Source organism: Rhinolophus ferrumequinum, chromosome 17, assembly GCF_004115265.2.
Source record: "Rhinolophus ferrumequinum isolate MPI-CBG mRhiFer1 chromosome 17, mRhiFer1_v1.p, whole genome shotgun sequence".
Classification (NCBI taxonomy): Eukaryota; Metazoa; Chordata; class Mammalia; order Chiroptera; family Rhinolophidae; genus Rhinolophus; species Rhinolophus ferrumequinum.
In genome coordinates this window covers 6307469-6321012 of record NC_046300.1, presented here as the reverse complement: position 1 = coordinate 6321012, position 13544 = coordinate 6307469, and the positions used below count along the sequence as shown (strand labels likewise).

The 13544-nt window shown below is 60.2% G+C and overlaps 1 protein-coding gene across 1 annotated transcript; it reads left to right on the top strand.

The window, feature by feature from the left end:
• The first annotated feature begins 2533 nt into the window (after nucleotides 1-2533).
• Nucleotides 2534-13514, top strand: SEMA3B (semaphorin 3B). Its single transcript, XM_033133222.1, has 18 exons — nucleotides 2534-2659; nucleotides 6515-6695; nucleotides 7407-7564; nucleotides 7729-7791; nucleotides 8195-8314; nucleotides 8394-8487; nucleotides 8686-8805; nucleotides 9679-9824; nucleotides 9916-10027; nucleotides 10144-10213; nucleotides 10292-10436; nucleotides 10743-10962; nucleotides 11224-11315; nucleotides 11402-11443; nucleotides 11681-11838; nucleotides 11923-11978; nucleotides 12074-12213; nucleotides 12669-13514. Exons 2-18 carry the CDS (start codon nucleotides 6587-6589, stop codon nucleotides 13068-13070), a joined length of 2247 nt encoding a protein of 748 aa, XP_032989113.1. The 5' UTR covers nucleotides 2534-2659; nucleotides 6515-6586; the 3' UTR covers nucleotides 13071-13514.
• The last annotated feature ends 30 nt before the right edge of the window (nucleotides 13515-13544 follow it).

The following is a 13544-nucleotide window of genomic DNA, read 5'->3' as shown; positions in this document are numbered from 1 at the left end:
GTGACCGCAAGTGCGTCCATGCCTACCAGCCACTCAGTTAATCACAGTGATGGACACCAGTGTCCCAGGGGACAGAGGTCAAGGCCATGGATCCCTTTCTTCCTGCCTTGGTTTTTCCCCTTGCATGAGATACAGTCCTACAGGTAATCTTGGATAAAAGAAAAATCAGTTTGACATCAATGGAAAGACACTGACTCTGTTTTATGACCACACTGGGTAGAAGAAGCCAAGGCTTGGGCTGCCCCGTGGCTCAGGCAGTTGGAGCTCCATGGTCCTAACGCTAAAGGCTGCCAGTTCGATTCCCACATGGGCCAATGAGCTGCGCCCTCTACAGCTAAGATTGTGAACAACAGCTCTCCCTGGAGCTGGGCTGCCGTGAGCCGCCAGAGGAGCTGCTGTGAGCTGCCCGTGGTGTCACGCAGGGTATCATGTGGGGTCTCTAGTCTTGCTCCCCACATAAGAATGCAGGATATGGTGAGGCCAAAAAGGAACACCAACAGAGCCATACATAGGGGAGTCATACCACTATATTCTCACTGGCGGCTGGGTTGGAGACACAGGGAGCAAACATCCGCCAGTACCCCAACAAGGGATCTTCCTGCACCCCAGTCTCACTGGTGGCTGGGCGAGACACACATAGGAAGTAGTAGCCACACAACTCACAATCCGCCGTCCACTTTTCTACCTGCCAACCAACCAACGCAGCCATGGCAGTTACATCAACGGCTAATGGCTAACTAGTTACAGCTGATGGCCAACCAGTCACAGATGACGGCCATCTACTACCCGAGCCAGCACCTTTCCACGTGAGGCTGAGAGCCTGGAAACTGCTCTCTGGGACTCTGTCCCCACACGTGGGCTACCGTGTGCCACCATGAGTGGCCAATGAGTGGCCGGCAGCCATCATGAGCGGCCGTGAGCTGCTGTGAGCGGCCGACCCATGGCTGGCGACCGTCTGCCTCAGCCGAGAGGGGAGCGCAAGGCTCACAATACCAGCATGGGCCAGGGAGCTGTGTCCTACACAACTAGACTGAGAAACAATGGCTTGAACCGGAGTAGGGGGGGACGTGGAAGAAGGGGAGGAAAAAAAAAAATAAGTCAAGGCTTGAGGGGCTGGTGCAGGGTCAAGGAGGGGCCTGAGGTCTCCTTTCTCCCTTAGTCCCCCATCACTACCTAGGCCCAGGTAGGTGGAAGGGCTTCCTGCAGGCACTCTATCTCCTGCCTCTCTGTGCCTGTCCTCTCTTGGGTCCTCGGGTCCCCAGTGATGATCGCTGACAGCTGCTGGGGAATGCAGAATCATGCAGAGGCCTGAACCTGGTGTTACAGGCATCCGGGGCTTCACAAAGAGATGGATAGTGAATGGTGAGGAGTCCAGCAGGTGGCAGAGGGGCGGGCCTAACAGCTGGAGGGCAAGCAAAGTCCTGGCAAAGAAAGCTGCTGCCTCAGGCAATGGGGTGGCTGGAGCACTGACAGGCTGGCCAGGGCTGAGTTAGGCATGAGTGGTGTGAATGCCAAGCTAAGACCTGGGATCCCGCCCCCAGCTCTCTGAGTCAGGGGCTGGGGGTGCCTGTAGAAGGGAGGCCTCGAGAGGAGGAGGTGGCAGAAAGACCCCAGGGACACAGCCTGGGGTAGGATAAAGGGGTGAGGCTTCAGTCTGCAGGGGGAGGAGGCGGGGCCTTGTCCTGCCTTCCACACACAGAAAGACCTCCCTGAGCTAGGGGATCTCTGGAGGAGGGGTGTGGACTTGTGCCTGCAAGAGGGGTTGGAGACTTGTGGAGTAAGAAGACCGAGGAGTCCTCAGGTGCTGCGGAGGGAAGGAGGTTCAGGTGGAGGCTCAGGGAAGTCACTGTGCTGGGGTGGAGGGTGGGGGGTAGAAGGAAGTGTGGGGGAGGGAAGGGGACAGGAGAGGACCCAAGCCTGAGAAGGGTCTCTCTAGGAGACACGACAGGGAACGGTCTCCCTCGAGGCTCCCAGGCCTGGATGCCACAGGATGTACAGTGCAGAGGGGGAAACGAGAGTGCACACTTGTGCACCCCCCGTGTGCCAAACCTGCCCAGTCCCCCATCCACAACACCGCAGGACAGTGTGGGGAGCCATCTGAGAGGTTCTGTCTCCCCCTAGGGAGTGAAGAGGTCAGGATTCAGCCCCACCTCTCCCCAGGCTGGCTACTAGGGGGATGATCCCTGGGCACCCCTCACATGCCAGAGTATCGGGAGCTCCCCCCGCGACTGCACACCTGGGAATGCAGCGTTGTGTGAATGTATGTTAATGAGTATAGTGGGTTACTGGAGTCCACTTTTGCAGCATTCCTGGCACCGCCCTCACCCCTCCCCCAGCCTATGAAGAAGGAGGGGAGAGGGAGGCCCCACCCCCTCCCCTCTGCTGGGCAATGAGGAAAACAGGAGTGAGTGAAGAGCTGTGATGTGGCTGGTGGAGGGGGTGGGGGGGGAGGCTGCCCCATCCCAGAGGGGTTGACCTCAGCCGGGGAGGAATGTGCAGGAGGCGGAGGGCTGGGGCGGAGTGGGTGGGGGCAGGGCCACAGCCAGAGGCCCAGGGTTCCTGGTGGCCCCTCCTTCAGCCCCTCCACCTCAGCTCTGAAATGGCCCTCAGAAGGGAAGGGGAACAGGCAAGGAAGGGAAGAGCTGATCTTTCCAAAAAGGTGGGCCAGGGGTCCCCTGGGAGCGTGGAGGCCAGCCTGGGGGCGGGTGGGGAAGTGCCTCGACAGACTCTTTCCCAGGAGACCCCCTGAGGTGGTGGTGGAGTGTCAGGGAAGTAGGTCTTGCTTAGGTTCTCTCCAGGCCCACTTTCAACTGCCCCTGCCTCCCTCCCCACCCATGCCTAAGCTAGCAGGGAGCTTGTCCTTGTACCCACGTGGCCAGAACGGGAAAGCTGGAGCCACCAGCCTTGATGGCTAAAGCAGGTGTGAGTTGGGAGCCAAGGTGACCCAGCCCAGGCTGGGCACTGGGAGGCTGGGCTGCAGCCTTCCTCAGATGGGTGATCCATAGTCCAGGCAGGGTGCAGGGGGCAGGCCCAGCTGGTGAGAGGTAGGCAGGTGCTGGGACTTGGCACTACAATCCAGTTATTTCCAGAGGGAAAAACTGAGGCCTTGGCAGGCTGTGCCCCTGACAAGCAGCACCAGGACGAGAAGCAGGCAGGCCTTTACCCACAGATGCCCCGGCAAATGGTGGAGGCCCAGGAGCCTGAGAGGGCCCTAGGGTAGGGGTGCAGGAAGGAGTAAGGACCCCAGTTGCCTCCCCTGGTTTGTCCCATTCTATGGATACACAGGCCCTGGCTGCTTGTTTCCAGAATCTCTGGGGACTTCCAGAGCCCAGTGTGACCCACAGCCAATGACCCTTCTCCGTGAGTGCTGTCTCCATGAGGTCCCTGCTCAGGGCCTGGCACACACTTGGCCCTGGGCCTGAGGAACAAAAAGGACACCTTGTGGGAGAGGGACAACTTGAGCTGCTACTCCTGGGAATCCCCCTTCCTGCTCCAGGGAGGGGACACATGTAGTGGAAGGCAATGCAAAGGGCTCAGGTGGCCTAGGGACAGCCCAGTTGCGTTGGCTGGGGGTTGAGTCCCAGGGTGTTGGGAAGATGGTGGGGGAGTCCTAGTCCCATTTCTCAGTATGGTCACAGGACTAGGGTGGGTGGGGGTGGGTAGAATGAAATAGGCTGGGACCCTGGGCCTGAAGAACTAAAAGCAGTGGGGGCAGGTAGGGGGCACAGCAGGGGTGGGTGGGGATCTCAAAGGCACTTGCTGATCTTGGCTGCTTGGGTGGAAAATTATAAACAGCCAAAGAATTTTGTTTGCTTGCATGGGGCCAGGGGAGACTGCCCAGGTCCAAGGCAAGAGAGCCTGGGAGGAAGGACAGGCCACATCCCGGAAGCCCAGGAGCTCAGGGAGGGGTGTCCCTCTACTCCCCGCCTCCCCTGAAGGCCTCCCAGTGACCCCTACCCTTCCCTGCCAGCCAGCCAGCCAGCCAGGCCAGGCACACTAAGCCCTGAGGCTCAGGATAAAGGCATGCATGGCCCCACCCTGGCTGGGCACAGACACTTCTACTGCCGGGGACTTGGCAGGAAATGGGCAGCAGAACTATGTGCAGCACACAGTGGCCACACAGCTTCCCTTGCAGACCCCTGAAGAGCTGCTGACCAGCCTTGGGGATGTTGCAGGAGGATGCTTTTTGGGGGGATTGAAGAGTGGAAGCCCATCCTCCATCCCTGGCATGTTCACCCCGGTGGACCTGAGGTCCCCACTCGGCCATTGTCAACATTCAGCCTTTCCAAAGAAGTACCCCCGGCAGTACAGTGTGTGTCCATCAGAATCAGCTGTAAGCCAAGCCCCCAGACCCTTCCCAACTGAGGCGCTGAGGTGTAGGAGCCCTGTCCTAGCTGTGACAGAGGCCCCTTTGGGTACCTTGTTCTGTGTTTGGTGGGGCAGTTCCTCCCACCTTCAACCTAGAAGAAAGACTGGAGTCACAGAGCTGGCACAGCGTGCCCCTCACCTCCATCCAGGACTCGGTGTCTGGATGGGCCCACACCCTGCAGTGCACAATAAGACTTACTGGGCTTCCGGGATCTGCTGACTACTGCTCTGCCTGCCCCTCTCTGGCCCTCCTGTCCCTGGAGCTGGGTAGGAGTCTATTGCTTCTTCCTCCTTTGCCTTGACTGGTAGCGCCACTTCCAGGACTGCTGCTTGGGCCCTACTGCCCTGAGGACTGACAGGGGAGGGGTCGCCCCTACTCGCCCCTCCCTTGTGCCCACTCCACTCCAGCTGGGCCACCATCTCCAGCCATCCAGGCCGCCAGCCCAGTCACTCGATCTGCCTGCCCCACCCCGTAAACTTGACGGCGTGTGTGGGGCGGTGGCTGGCTTGGTGGGGGCGGGGGCTGCTCCTTAAAGGAGCCGTCAGAGGGTGCCCTGATGCCCCTAGGCTTCTCCCCTTCTCCAGGGTGAGAAGGGGCTAGGGTGGGGGGAGGCGCTGCTGCCGGCGTGCTTGGTAGAGTGTGGGAAGGCAGCCAGGTGTTTTGTGGCATCACAGACTTCACAGGCCCGGAAGAGGCAGAGGCAACGGCAAGGGTCAGTGGAGGGAAGGAGGGAGGTGGGAGTCCCAGCATGGGAGGGGGCCAGGAGCTCCAGAGCTGGGCAGGGGCATGAGGGGAGTGGTCTGAAACATGCCTCAGCAGCTGTGCCCCTTGCTTTATTGCACCCCACAACTTTGTCCCACACCAGGGCTCCTGTGCCCGGCACCTGTCCGGCCAGCCTCTGGGAAGGAGAAGGGCATCGCGGCCAGAGCCTGGCTCCATCTGAGGTGCAGGGAAGGGCTCTGGCTCAGAGAGATGGAGGGGGTCAAAGATGGGGAAACCCTAAGGGCGAGGGCAGGGGAGAGAGAGGTTCAGGGAGGGGGAAGGGCAGCTCCTCCAGCTGGGGGAGAGGCTTCCTCAGGCCCTTGGCTCTCCCCACTTGATTCTCTTGGGTCTGAAGTCTGAGCTCACCGAATTTCTATGTGTGACCAGCCCCTTGCATCTTCTGGGAGGAGGAGAGAGAGAGGCCGGCTGGAGCTGGGGCTGTTGGATCTGAGCGGCAGGAGCCCCAAGTCAGTGCTGGGGCTTCAGCCTGGGTCTCCCGGGCAGCTCTTCTCCCTCTGGGAAATGGGTTGAAGTCAGTGATTGACTGAGACCGCAGTTGTGTTTGCTCACCTGCATGTCCAGAGACATGCATACACTCACCTGTGCACACACATTTGCACGTGCATACATTGTGACACACATAGGTACCCGTGCACATCACACAGACATACACTGCATAGACATACATACAATGCCATGTATGCCCACACGCACATGCCACATACCTACATGTGTAATAAACACACATGCCACGTGGTCTCACATAGACATGTACACCTGTGTGTGCATGCACACTACACACACACGTGCAATACAGATATACAAAGGGACCCTCAGAAACGTTCACCCTCACAGGCGCCCACGTCTCTGTTCCTCTGTGGGCCTGTGGCTACACAGCCATATCTAGAGGGCTGACTCCCTCCTGCTGCTTTCACTCCCATGACTGGCTTGTTTTGCTCTTTGCACTTGCCGCTCTCTAAAACACACCCATCTGACTCCTTGTTGGCACTCTGCCCCCTCCTGCATGGGGACCTTGTCTGTGTCCCCCAGTGCCCCCAGCCCAAGTCCCAGGCTGGCATGAAGTAAGCGCACAGAATGTGTGAATTAATGTCTGAGTGTGTATACGGGAGGGCGGGTTACTGGGGAGGGTGACGTGGTGGTGGTGGGACCGGTGCCTGCCAGTACCGGGGTGACCCTGCGGGTGTGCCCAGCGTGGGTGTGTCTGTGATTGTGGCCAGGCGGGGCACCCTCCAAGGGCGGGGAGGGCTCGGAAGTGGAATGCCACCCCCTAGCCTCCTTCCCCTAGGGGTGTAATCTGATCCCTGGGGACTCCCCCCTAGCCTCCCGCCCTCGCCCTCGTCCTTGCTGCTACTCCTTTTCCAGATCCCGGGGCAGAGTCCAGGGCGGCTCAAGTCTCCTCACACGCCTGCTGAACCCTGAGCGCCCTGAGCCGGGATGGGGCAGGCGGAGGCTGCCGCCATGATCCCAGGCCTGGTCCTGCTCTGGACAGCAGTGCTGGGGGGTGCCTCCCCCAGCCCCCCACGCCTTCGGCTCTCCTTCCAAGGTAGGCGCATCTGGTATGCAGGAAAGCCCAGCTCAGGGTGGGCAGGAAGGGGTCTAACGTGGGTAGGGGGCATTGTGTTTGCTGCCACACATGTGTGTGCCACCTGACCCAGTTTGGATTGGGAACACTCTCAGGCCATCTTCAGTTAACCCTATCTTGGCCTCAGTCTCCATCCTCTTTGCCCACATTCTCCTCGTGCTTTCCCAGAAAGACCCTTCTGTCCCCATGGCAACAGATCCTGCCTCTGTCCCATTCCTTACTCCCAGGGAAGTTGAGGAGTGGGGGCCGTTAGAACCCCCTTCCCACACCCCCTACATAGGAGCGTGGTCACTAAGCAGTGGCATCACACTGAGCTTAGGCTGGTGGCAGAGAACCCTCAGCCTGACTTGGGGGGTGGGCTTCCAGCTTTCCCTACATGTCTGGCCTCCCCCAGAACCCTGGCCTCCCAGTGTGCCCGCCTGGAGACACTTCTTGTCCAAGCACGCCCAAGGAGCTCAACCTTCCTTCCCCTGGGGGTATGGGGGGGTGGCTGCACTGCCCACCCTTGAAGCTTCACACATGGGTGGGCCTGCCTTCATGTGTAAACTCACATGCATGTAAATTCACGTGTGTGGGCCAGGTCACATGTACCTTGGCATGTGAAAGAGACAACAGGCAGGGCCTGGGGGAAGCTTCCAGTAGCAAATCCTCAGTGGTATCCTCACCTTGTAGAGCTCCAGGCACGGCATGGTCTCCGGACCTTCAGGCTGGCAAAGACCTGCTGTTATGAAGCTTTGCTAGTGGATGAGGAGCGTGGACGCCTGTTTGTGGGTGCTGAGAACCACGTGGCCTCCCTCAGCCTGGACAACATCAGCAAGCGGGCCAAGAAGGTGCCAAGGATCCCCAGCCTCAGCGATACCCAGGGAAAGAGCCCCGGGACCCCACTCCAGACTGACTGGAGATACCTAGGGGGATGGGTCCCGAGTGGACATCCTCGACATAGAGACCATCTGAAGTCGCTGACCTGTATTCCCCCTTCCCCAACCTCCCATAGCTGGCCTGGCCGGCCCCTGTGGAATGGCGAGAGGAGTGCAACTGGGCGGGAAAGGACATTGGTGTGAGTGTTGGCTGCCGGGGTAGGGGTGGGGAGGGTCATCCCCTCACTGTATAGACAGGGCAGTGCTGAAACAGAGGCCTGCCTGTTCTGCCTGGGAAGGGGGTAGGGAGGCTGAGGTGGCTGAAGTCTAGAGGTAGTGAGTCAGGGGGTGTTCATGTGATTCTTCTTGGGGGCCTGTGAGTCATAGGGGGCAATGCAAGCCTATGTTTCCCCATGTATCCATTCTGGAGAAGGTGGGCTGGGCCGGTCACCAATAGCACCCAGGTCCCTATAGCCCGTGTTGGTACTTGCCAGGACTGAAGCAGAAGAAAAGAAGGGGTAGGGGTGCCACTGGTGAGCTGGGGCCTCTTAAGGCTGCCTTCCTGCTCCTGCCTCATTGTCTCTGCCCCTGCCTGCCCACTAGACTGAGTGCATGAACTTCGTGAAGGTGCTGCATGCCTACAACCGCACCCACCTGCTGGCCTGTGGCACAGGGGCCTTCCACCCAACCTGTGCATTTGTGGAGGTGGGCCACCGGCTAGAGGTAAGGCCAGATTCAGGCAGAAAGGGAGGTTGGGAGAGTAAAGAAGGGCCTGGCTGTAACAACTTCCCCCACCTCCCAGGAGCCCGTGCTCCGGCTGGACCTTCAAAAGCTAGAGGATGGCAAGGGCAAGAGTCCTTATGACCCCAGGCATCAAGCAGCCTCCGTGCTGGTGGGTAAGTCCAAAGGCTGGGACCCCGACAGAATTCCTGGAACCCCTAAGGGACTCAAGAACTTCACCAAGTCCCAAGACCCTCCCTAGAGCCCCAGGGATCCTCCATAGGCTCACTGACTCCCCAAGAGCCCCCAGAGCTCCACAACCCCTTCCCTCAGAACCTTCAGCCTTGGTTAAGCAGCCCTTGCCCTGTCTGCAGGGGAAGAGCTATACTCGGGGGTGGCTGCAGACCTCATGGGCCGGGACTTCACCATCTTCCGCAGCCTGGGCCCGCGTCCGAGTCTCCGAACAGAACCACATGATTCCCGCTGGCTCAACGGTGAAAGGCTGGTGGGGCTGGTGGGAGAAGGCCCTCATCCTCAACAGGGCAGGGGCTGAGTAAGGTCCATAAAAGAAGTGAGCAATGGGTGCAGCCAGGTTTCACCAAGGGCACCATGTGGCAGGCCTTGTGTTAGGCACTGGGGTGGCAGGGCAGATGAGACATGCCCTCTTTGAGTTCATGGGCCTCCTAACAAATATAAGATCAATTTCAATGGCCATGAGACCAATGAGAAGAGGAGGGGGAAAGGTGGTAGTGGTGGGAAGTTTGGGGAAAAGAATTCATTCTGCTGAGGAGATGTGAGCTAATTCCCAAAGCACAGCAGGATTGAGGGAGGAGCATTCCGGGCAGAGAGAATAACCAGTGCAAAGGCACTGGGGCAGGAACAAGCCGAGGAACAGATTCATACGGGGCTTGGACTGTCAGGGGCCAGGGTATTTATTCTGAGAGTAATGGCACCCAGTAGAGTTCTTGAAACAGGAGTGGGGGCATCTGCTTCCTGCTAGAGAGGAAGACTCTTGAGTGAAGGTAAAACCAGGTACCCCATCTCCCTCCTTTCTTGGCCCACAGGCCTGGGGAACTGTCAGGGGCAAGGTAAGAGGGTTGTACCTGGCAGAAGCTCCCTCCGCCTGTGTGCCCAAGTAGCCATGGTCTCTGCTGCCCTCTCGTGGCTGCTTCATGACTCGCAGGCCCTGAACCTTTGGAGTCTGTTCACGTGGACGGCCGTCTGAACTTGATTCTAGAGTTTGTGTAGTCGTTGCTGCCTGTGGGGCTGTTGTGAGAGGAAGAGGAGGCAGCACCTGGGTCTCCTGTGGAGTGGGGGTGGGGAGGAGGCCAGGACCTCGCTGACACCACGCCTCCTGCTGTGGCCAGAGCCCAAGTTCGTCAAGGTCTTTTGGATTCCTGAGAGTGAGAACCCAGATGATGACAAGATCTACTTCTTCTTCCGTGAGTTGGCAGTGGAGGCTGCCCCGGCACTGGGACGCCTGTCCGTGTCCCGTGTTGGCCAGATCTGCCGGGTGAGGAGACCTTGGCCAGCATCTGTTGACTCCCGCCCTGCCCCTTTGCCCTCAGAGGACTCGCCCTCATCCCCTCCTATTGACCCCGCAGAATGATGTGGGTGGGCAGCGCAGCCTGGTCAACAAGTGGACCACTTTCCTGAAGGCGCGGCTGGTGTGCTCCGTGCCAGGCGTGGCGGGCGACACGCACTTCGACCAGCTCCGTGAGTGCGAGGAGTGGGGAGTGGAGTTGGGGGAGAGAGTGCAGGGGCACAGACCCTGGAGCCTGGCTGGCCTGTGGGGCTGTGGGCTCTCCCCCAACTAGGTCCTTTCCCTGCAGAGGATGTGTTCCTGCTGTCCTCCAGGGACCGCTGGACCCCACTGCTCTACGCTATCTTCTCCACTTCCAGGTGAGGGTTGGGAGGTAGCCGGGTGGGGCCGACCGGGCTCTGCTGGGCCCTTCACTCCACTCACATCTTCGCCTGCAGTGGCATCTTCCAGGGCTCCGCAGTGTGCGTGTACAGCATGAATGATGTGCGCCGGGCCTTCCTTGGACCCTTTGCACACAAGGAGGGGCCCATGCACCAGTGGGTGTCCTACCAGGGTCGTGTCCCCTACCCCCGGCCGGGCATGGTACGTAGCCCAGGGAACCCCCATCACAACCCACTGAAAGCCTCAGGGGTAGAGAACTTGGCCTGGGGTCTTTTTGATAAATATGGTTTCTTCTTTTTGCTATGGGTGGAAGAAACGTCACCTTCATCAGACAGGACCCCAGGGGAAGGCCACATTTCCTCCTCAGACTCCCAAGGGCAAGGCTGGGTCTCTGTCCATGACACCCACCCTCATATATATACACTCCGGGTTCCCAGAGTTTTGCGGATGGCTGCACACCAGGCGCTCATCCCCACATCCCTGTCTTGCCTCCTTCCTATCCCCCAGTGTCCCAGCAAGACCTTTGGCACCTTCAGTTCCACCAAGGATTTTCCTGATGATGTCATCCAGTTTGCCCGGAACCACCCCCTCATGTACAATTCAGTTCTGCCTGTGGGGGGGCACCCTCTCTTCCTACAAGTGGGTGCCGGGTACACCTTCACCCAGATCACTGCAGACCGCGTAGCAGCAGCTGACGGACACTACGACGTCCTCTTCATTGGCACAGGTCAGGGTCCTGCCAGAACCACCAGCCAGACCCAGTCTAGGCTCTTTGGCTTGTTAACGGAAGCTCCCCATGTTCAGTCCTCTCTCCAGGCCCTTGCTGGGGCTGTGCCCCCATCTCCTTCTGGATGCTGCTCTGATTGTTCCAACCCACATTCTCCACGGACCCAACCATGTTGAGGGTAGAGGCCTCGGAGATGAAGAGACCCCTGGCCTTAGCTGTCAGGGAACACAAGGAGTCATTCACCCCTCCTCATTCCTGCAGATGCTGGCACCGTGCTGAAGGTGATCTCCGTCCCCAAGAGCAGCCGGCCTAATGCTGAGGGGCTGCTCCTGGAGGAGCTGCAGGTGTTTGAGGTGAGACCTAATCCCCCCTCCCCTTCCTGTCACCTGGGCTTCCTCCACTCCACTTAGCCCTGATTCCAGTGCCCCTTCTCTCTCAGGACTCTGCTGCTGTCACCAGCATGCAAATCTCTTCCAAGAGGGTAAGTGATCAGAAGTCTTAGGGGTGCCATGGACCAAGCGGGTGCCCAGGCGCCCGTACCTCCATGCTTCCCTTGGTAGTTTGAAGCCTGGGGTTTGAGTATAGGCTCTGCCTTCACTAGACTGTGTGACCTGAGACCTCAGTGTTCCCATCTGTCAAGTGGGGAAGGGATCCCTGACCGATGGGAGGTGGGCACAGGGCCGCCTTCGGTCACCCCGGAGCCCCTCGTGCCCCCTAGCACCAGCTGTACGTAGCCTCACGGAGCGCAGTGGCCCAGATCCCGTTGCAACGCTGCGCTGCCCACGGCCGCGCCTGCGCCGAATGTTGCCTGGCGCGTGACCCCTACTGCGCTTGGGACGGGGCCGCGTGCACACGCTTCCAGCCCAGTGGCAAGAGGTGGGCAGGGTTGTGGCGGGCCGCTGGGAGGGAGTCCATGGCTAAAAGAAGAGGGGCTCAGGGAAGCTCCAATGTTCCCCCCAGGCGATTCCGGAGGCAAGACATAAAGAACGGCGACCCCAGAACGCTGTGCTCTGGGGGTGAGTGCTCCAGCTGCCCCCATCTCTCAGTCCTTGAAGACGCCCCACCCTGCCCCGCTTGGCCTGTATCTGACATTCATTCCCTTTGCCCCCAGACTCGTCACATCCCGCATTGCTGGAGCGGAAGGTGTTAGGTGTGGAGGGCGGCAGCGCCTTCCTGGAGTGTGAGCCTCGCTCGCTGCAGGCGCATGTGGAGTGGACCTTCCATCGCGCAGGGGAGACGGCCGGCGTCCCGGTGAGCCTGGTGGTGGTGGTGGGGAACCTCCCAACCATGCCCTCGTCGGGCTCTTTACATCCAGTAGAGGCTCCGCCCTGAATAATGAGGCCCTGGCCTTCTCCCCACATCTAGATGAGGTCTAGCTCCACCTAGTGCGGCTCTGCCAACCCTGATCTCTTTCTTCCTATTTCACCTGCACTCCACAACCTGGTGAGGCCTGTTCCGGCTAATTAGGCAACACACAAACCACCACCACCACCACCACCACCACCACCACCCCCCCCCACACACACACACCACACACACACACACACACACACACACACACACACACACACACACACACACACACACACACACACGCCGGCGCGCCGCGTGGCCGTCGCAGACCCTTGCCTCTACTGTCTCACGGTGGCGCCCGGGAGCGGGGTTCCCGACCTTACCGCCGCGCCTCACTCTGGCCGGGCCTACAGGTGCCGGCGGAGGAGCGCACCGAGCGCACTACGCGGGGGCTGCTGTTGCGCGGCCTGCGACGCGGGGACTCAGGCGCGTACCTGTGTACAGCAGTGGAGCAGGGCTTTTCGCAGCCGCTGCGTCGCCTGGTGCTGCACGTACTGAGTGCTGCGCAGGCAGAAAGGCTGGCCCGGACCGAGGAGGCTGCGCCCGTAGTGCCCCCGGGCCCCAAGCTCTGGTACCGGGACTTCCTACAGCTGGTGGAGCCGGGTGGCGGTGGCGCAAGCTCCCTGCGAATGTGTCGACCGCAGCCCGCCCCGCGCGCACAGCTTCCTGAGTCGCAGAGAAAGGGTCGCAACCGGCGGACACACGCCCCAGAGCCGCGCGCTGAGCGGGGGCCACGTAGCGCAGCGCACTGGTGACTCGGCAGTCCCCACGCCGGGGACTGGGGAGATGAGACGACTGGCGGGAGAGGGGCGGACAGACCCTGGGAAAAGACAGCTAGGGAGCGGGCACACAGCGGCCCCCGGCCAACCGAGACACCGCCGGCCAGGCTCGGGCCGTGGGGCAGACGCGCCAGCTTATTTATTAACAGTGGATAACCCTTGAATGTAGCCCGGGGAGGGGCAGCTCAGGCCGGGCACAGGGTCCGGCTGGTCGGGAGAAGGCAAAGAATCAGGGCTCCAGAGCAACGACCTGGACGGGAGAGGTGCCAGGAGTCCCCACCCTGGGAGAAGGACCGCCTCCTCGGGCAATGAGCAGAAAGCTGTGAACGGGCTGGGCTGGGGGGGCGGGGGGGCAGGCCGACTGTACTAATGCAATAAACTCATTATCAGCTGAAGCTGGAACGGCCCCGGCGGACAGCCGCTGTCCTGGGCTCGCTGTGCGGCCTCGGT